The following is a 7500-nucleotide window of genomic DNA, read 5'->3' on the forward strand; positions in this document are numbered from 1 at the left end:
GCTAAAGTTCGTTGCGTCAAGAAAATAGAAAAGACTAAAGTTCATTGCGACAAGAAAATAGAAAAGACTAAAGTTCATTGCATCAAGAAAATAGAAAAGACTAAAGTTCGTTGTGTCAAGAAAATAGAAAAGTCTAAATTTCGTTGTGTCAAGAAAATAGAAATGGCTAAAGTTCGTTGCGTCAAGAAAATAGAAAAGACTAAAGTTCATTGCGACAAGAAAATAGAAAAGACTAAAGTTCGTTGCGTCCAGGAAATAGAAAAGACTAAAGTTCATTGCGTCAAGAAAATAGAAAAGACTAAAGTTCTTTGCGTCCAGGAAATAGAAAAGACTAAAGTTCGTTGCGTCCAGGAAATAGAAAAGACTAAAGTTCGTTGCGTCCAGGAAATAGAAAAGACTAAAGTTCGTTGTGTCAAGAAAATGGGAAAGGCTAAATTTTGTTGCGTCAAGAAAATAGAAAAGTCTAATTTTCGTTGCGTCAAGGAAATAGAAAAGACTAAAGTTCTTTGCGTCAAGAAAATAGAAAAGCCTAAAGTTCACTGCGACAAGAAAATAGAAAAGACTAAAGTTCATTGCGTCAAGAAAATAGAAAAGACTAAAGTTCGTTGTGTCAAGAAAATAGAAAAGGCTAAATTTCGTTTGCGTCAAGAAAATAGGAAAGGCTAAATTTCGTTGCGTCAAGAAAATAGAAATGGCTAAAGTTCGTTGCGTCAAGAAAATAGACATGGCTAAAGTTCGTTGCGTCAAGAAAATAGAAAAGGCTAAAGTTCGTTGCGTCAATAAAATGGAAAAGGCTAAAGTTCGTTGCGTCAAGAAAATAGAAAAGGCTAAAGTTCGTTACGTCAAGAAAAGAGAAAAGGCTAAATTTCGTTGTTTCAAGAAAATAGAAAAGGTTAAAGTTCGTTGTTTCAAGAAAATAGAAAAGACTAAAGTTCGTTGCGTCCAGGAAATAGAAAAGACTAAAGTTCGTTGCGTCCAGGAAATAGAAAAGACTAAAGTTCGTTGCGTCCAGGAAATAGAAAAGACTAAAGTTCGTTGAGTCCAGGAAATAGAAAAGACTAAAGTTCGTTGCGGCAAGAAAATAGAAAAGACTAAAGTTCTTTGCGTGCAGGAAATAGAAAAGACTAAAGTTCGTTGCGTCAAGAAAATAGAAAAGACTAAAGTTCTTTGCGTCCAGGAAATAGAAAAGACTAAAGTTCGTTGCGTCAAGAAAATAGAAAAGACTAAAGTTCGTTGCGTCCAGGAAATAGAAAAGACTAAAGTTCGTTGCGTCAAGAAAATAGAAAAGACTAAAGTTCGTTGCGTCCAGGAAATAGAAAAGACTAAAGTTCTTTGCGTCCAGGAAATAGAAAAGACTAAAGTTCGTTGCGGCAAGAAAATAGAAAAGACTAAAGTTCGTTGCGTCTAGGAAATAGAAAAGACTAAAGTTCGTTGCGTCAAGAAAATAGAAAAGACTAAAGTTCGTTGCGTCCAGGAAATAGAAAAGACTAAAGTTTGTTGCGTCAAGAAAATAGAAAAGACTAAAGTTCGTTGCGTCCAGGAAATAGAAAAGACTAAAGTTCTTTGCGTCCAGGAAATAGAAAAGACTAAAGTTCGTTACGGCAAGAAAATAGAAAAGACTAAAGTTCGTTGCGTCTAGGAAATAGAAAAGACTAAAGTTCGTTGCGTCAAGAAAATAGAAAAGACTAAAGTTCGTTGCGTCCAGGAAATAGAAAAGACTAAAGTTCATTGCGTCAAGAAAATAGAAAAGACTAAAGTTCTTTGCGTCCAGGAAATAGAAAAGACTAAAGTTCTTTGCGTCCAGGAAATAGAAAAGACTAAAGTTCGTTGCGTCAAGAAAATAGAAAAGACTAAAGTTCGTTGCGTCCAGGAAATAGGAAAGACTAAAGTTCTTTGCGTCCAGGAAATAGAAAAGACTAAAGTTAGTTGCGGCAAGAAAATAGAAAAGACTAAAGTTCTTTGCGTCCAGGAAATAGAAAAGACTAAAGTTCTTTGTGTCCAGGAAATAGAAAAGACTAAAGTTCGTTGCAGCAAGAAAATAGAAAAGACTAAAGTTCGTTGCGTCAAGAAAATGAAAATAAAAACTAACGTTCGTTGCTCTAAATGTGATGACATTGGAGGAAATTGTATAGGCCTACTGCTGCAAGAGTATGCTTGAAAAAGATATCTTTTAGTATATATATTAAAGGAAATAACTTTAGAAAGCATTAGGTTTCTGTATATATAGATTCACACACACATTATATATATATATATATATATATATATATATATATATATATATATATATATATATATATATATATATAAATTTTAAAGTTGGTGAGTTGAATATTGATAAAGAATGATACTCTAACAAAAGTAAATTGAATCATCTATTCAAAACATCCTAAAAACACCATTATAAAATATCCTTTAATAAAAAAAAACTAATAATTAACTCACGCGAAAAGTTCTTTGTAATTGGAAACTGTAACATTGACAACTTTGCTCACGATGAAGACCTCGTCAGGATTCCAGGCGTTTCTGGAAGGCATCATATACGCCATGGAAGGGAACGTCATCTCAGCGCTCAGCATCGCCTTCGAGTTCAGAAATGGAATCCCGAAGTTGTAACCTGAGGAAGAAATGCTTCAGGATGGCATATCACTTCGCTGGGAATTTTTAAAGTGGTCATTTGTTTTAATTGTTTACTACTTCTCTCGTTGTTGATTTCATATCCTCATTGGGTTATTTTTTCCCTGTTAGAGCCCTTGGATTATAGGATCCTGCTTTTCAAACCAGGGTTGTAGATTAGCTAATAATAATAATAATAATAATAATAATAATAATAATAATAATAATAGCGAGAAACCAGACAAGAATATCCAGCTGAGTAAAATTATTATTATTATTATCATTCTTATCAACTAAGCTACAACCATAGATGGAAAACAGGATGTTATAAAGCCAAGGGCTCCAAATGGGAAAAAAATAGCCCAGTGAGGAATAGGAAACAAGGAAATAAATAAAATACAAGAGAAGTAAGGAACAATCAAAATAACATATTTTATGCACAATAACACCTGGAAAATATATTGATTGAGTTAATATGCATAATATATAATATATATATATATATATATATATATATATATATATATATATATATATATATGTGTATATATATATATATATATATATATATATATATATATATATATATATATATATATATATATATGATGTGTGTTTATCTGTGTGTCCTTCCATGTACGTGTAGATAGATAGATAGAGAGAGAGAGAGAGAGAGAGAGAGAGAGAGAGAGAGAGAGAGAGAGAGAGAGAGAGAGAGAGAGAGAGAGAATGTGTATATATGTGTGTACGTGTATGAAACCAAACATTTTTCCTATTTTACCTGATGTAAAAGCCTTGAGTGTTTTGACGGTGCCTCCCCAGGCTCCAGCTACGGAGATCAACGTTTCAATGTGGCTGTCCTTCCATTCCTGAGTCTGGTGGATCAGGAAATAACGTGCAATGTTCGACCCCATACTATGGCTCAGCAGGACCACCTTTCGCCCAGTCTCGTGGTACATTTCTTCTATGAGTTCACGGATGTTCTCGAAGTATTGATGCATTTCGTCTGGAAAAAAAAGAAGAAGAAGAATCTTCATTGACGCTTCGTTCAGAGGGCTTTACATTACATAAGTGATCTTGTCAGAATGTTAATGTTTTTACAACGTTTTTTGCCCCAGTATGATTTGGTCTTGAAATGAAGCTTGTTGCATATGCAGATGATGCTACTCTTTTAATCAAATCCAATCCCTGGATGTAGATCTAGGGATGCTGAATCACTTAATATAGATCTAGCTAAATTTGGTGCATGGTGCAAACTATGGGGAAGATAAAACAAGTAAAACTCTAAGTCTGAAAAGAGGCTCGTTGCATATGCAGATGATGCTACTCTTTTATATCAAATCCAATCCCTGAATGTAGATATGGGGTTGCTAAGTCCCTTAACAGAGCTCTAGCTAAAATTGGTGCATGGTGCAAACTATAGGAAAGATATAACAAGTTTGTAGGTCTGAGAAGATCAAATAAGTAAACCTCTAAGCCTGGATAGGTAATAAGTAAAGCTAACTGTGACAAAGTTATGGAATAATCTTCCTAATCGGGTAGTTGAATCAGTAGAACTTCAAAAGTTCAAAGTTGCAGCGAATGTTGTTGTGTTGACCAAGCTGACATGAGTCTTTTTATAGTTCATATATGACATATCTGTTTTGACGTTGTTAGTAGTTTATATATGACATATCTGTTTCGTCGTTGTTAGTAGTTTATATATGACATATCTGTTTTGACGTTGTTAGTAGTTTATATATGACATATCTGTTTTGACGTTGTTAGTAGTTTATATATGACATATGCTTTGACGTTGTTAGTAGTTTACATATGACATATCTGTTTTGACGTTGTTACTGTTTTTAGAATGATCTATTGTTAATTTTATCTCATCATTTACTTATTTCCTTATTTCCTTTCATCACTGGGCTATTTTTCCCTATTGGAGCCCTTAGGCTTATGGCATCCTGCTTTTCCATGTAGGGTTGTAGTTTGGCTAATAATAATAATAATAATAATAATAATAATAATAATAATAATAATAATAATATAAGCCTGGCAAGACTACATAAACAATACAGCACTTACTCGGAGCCTTCCTGAAGTCGTAAGGCGCCGCTCTAAGATCCACATCTCTTTTATAGCCAAGAGGCAGCAATACATTTTCAATCGGTTCTATCATGTATCCACTTTGGGAGATTTTCTCCGAAGTCAAGTACTCGACGGACGAGGTGCTCCCGAACCCTGGGATTCTCACCTGCACACCTGGGGGACTACTGGTGGTGTGGGTTTCTCTGTCGTAGTCCAGTTTTATGACATCGTCCTGTAAAACAGAAAATATTCAAAGTAGTCTCGTGCGTCAAGCGACAATCTTTTGGGTGCGATCTACGTAATTAATTGCAAGTTGCGACGTCAAGCTTTTATATTTGAGGAGGGCAAGAAATCCAGATTATTTCTAAGGAACGCAGTAAATAAATCTGATCAAGAGACAGATTTTTAAAGATTATTATTTTTTTTTTCACTGAACTATTTTTCTCTGTTGGAGCCCTTGCGCTCGTAACATCATGCTTTTCCAACTAGGGTTATAGTTTGGCTGATACTACTACTACTACTACTACTACTACTACTACTACTACTACTAATAATAATAATAATAATAATAATAATAATAATAATAATAATAATAATAATAATCATCATCATCATCATCATCATCATCATTGGATTTAATCGAAAAATTTCAAATCAAGATAAGAGAGAAGAAAAATAAAATGATCGGATCAGCCACATGACGAATGAAGAGAAAAATAATTAAGAAATATTTCATTTAAGGAGGAAGGAATACAAAAAAAAGAAAACATATACGAATTAAACGTGGAAACAAAAATAGAAGAAAGAAGAACGTTGGGGTGCCGATGAAAAGGTATAAGATTTTAGAACACTTAATCACTAGTACTACAAACTAAAGTTTGTGAATAGTATTGGTAGAACAGATTACATGGGAGAACTTAACACCAACGAGGCCGTAATAGTTATATAAACTGCAGAATATTTATTACCATGCCCAAAATTAGGAGTTGATAAAACAAGATATGAGTGTAGGTATGTTGCAAAATCCGAACAGGGAGCTGGTTGCAACATTAGTAGGGCAATGCATATGAAAGAATTTTGTCCAAACTGACCCCAATAAGTTGCCAAAAACTGATGATAGCAAGGTATTATCACAACTGATTTCAATGGTAGATTGGAATTAAAGTAAAGGTTAAGAAATTTATTATTAATTTAGCTATGGTATAGATAAATTAACCTTATTTACAATAATGAATTTAAGCTTAGAAGCTTTGCACCTATCTATAATGCGATAGAGTGCCGCAAACTTAATTTGCGGAGTGAGCAGCTAGGAACTAGAGTCAATTCTTTTTAGTGAGGCAGATTTGCACCGACTTGCAGGGGTACCCTTTTAGCTCGGAAAAGTTTCCTGATCGCTGATTGGTTGAACAAGATAATTCTAACCAATCAGAGAGCAGGAAACTTTTTCCGAGCTAATAGGGCACCGCTGCGAGTCGGTGCTAATGCGTCTCATTAGAAAAAAGAGTATAGGAACTTGATTTACAGTGTAACATATTGTCAATAAATAAGAAAACACTTAAAAGATAAGAAAACACTAAATGAATAAGAAAACACTTAATAAATAAGAAAACACTTAATATTACCAACCCGAAATAAATTACATTTCTGAACGAAGATTATACTGAGTGAATATTTATACCCTTGGCCTTCGACATCTCTGAGGCTTACGGCGTACGACAGCCATTTTAACAACTACCCTTAAAGATACACAGGTTCATTATGCTTACCCAACATTCGATTTGAGGAGACACTAGCAATGTCAAATTCACCCACAAAGTCAACCAGTCGGTTTCCTTGTTGTGGCAAGTTTTAGTGTGGGGTCCTACATCGTCCAATTTTCCCTCGATTCGTGAGCCTGCGAAGCCTGGTACTGGAAAGAAAAAGAAAGGTATATTAATGGCTTCTGACTCCTCGCTGCTGGGAGGAAGGGCGATGGTGGCTGGTACACCCCTGGTACAACACACAAACATACATGACAGGCAGGGCAGCCGGTCGGGACTACGGTCCACCCCTGGTCCACCCCAAAAGCCAAAACGCAGTCCTTCAAAAGAAGGCAACTGTGTTACCCCATATGAATGGGAAAAAAAGCACGCTAATAGAAGAAGAAGAATTGAATTAATTGCTTCACTGAGCATTGCTGCAATATATTTGCCTTATTAGGATAGATTTATAGATATTGCTCAAACAATTGCCCATTGTACCTAGGTTTAAAGGCCGCCATGGAGGGCAGAGGCAAGAGACAGTGACATTGCCCTATCGAGCAGGACACAATGCCCTACAGACTGACCATAACCATATATACATATGATCAGCACCCATGCCCCCTCTCCACCCAAGCTAGGACCAAGGAGGGCCAGGCAATGGCTGCTGATGACTCAGCAGATAGACCTATAGGCTTTCCCAGCCCCACATCCTTAGCTCACAATGATGGTGAGGTTGCAGCGATCAAAGAAACTAACGAGTTTGAGAGGGACTCGAACCCCAATCTGGCGTTCACCAATCAGGAATGTTAATACATCGGCCACCATAACCCTAGCGGAATTGATACCGTTATATCACATTTTTATATTATATTATATGTTGTAAATGTCGTATATATATACATATATAAATTTAATATATATATACATATATATAGATATATATATATATATATATATATATATATATATATATATATATATATAGATAGATAGATAGATATATATACACATATATAAATATATATATATATATATATATATATATATATATATATATATATATATATAT

General features: G+C 34.7%; 1 protein-coding gene across 1 annotated transcript in view; it reads right to left on the reverse strand.

Annotated features, from left to right (window-relative positions):
- Positions 1–7500, reverse strand: part of LOC137652148 (lysosomal phospholipase A and acyltransferase-like) — a 14597-nt gene that overhangs the window by 4653 nt on the left and 2444 nt on the right. Inside the window, exons 2-5 of the mRNA XM_068385351.1 lie at positions 6456–6598; positions 4687–4921; positions 3398–3622; positions 2446–2617 (exon numbers count right to left, since the gene is read on the reverse strand). Coding sequence (XP_068241452.1) covers positions 2446–2617; positions 3398–3622; positions 4687–4921; positions 6456–6598 — 775 coding nt within the window. The remainder of the gene's footprint in view (positions 1–2445; positions 2618–3397; positions 3623–4686; positions 4922–6455; positions 6599–7500) is intronic.

Source organism: Palaemon carinicauda, chromosome 13 (genome assembly GCF_036898095.1).
Source record: "Palaemon carinicauda isolate YSFRI2023 chromosome 13, ASM3689809v2, whole genome shotgun sequence".
Taxonomy (NCBI): Eukaryota; Metazoa; Arthropoda; class Malacostraca; order Decapoda; family Palaemonidae; genus Palaemon; species Palaemon carinicauda.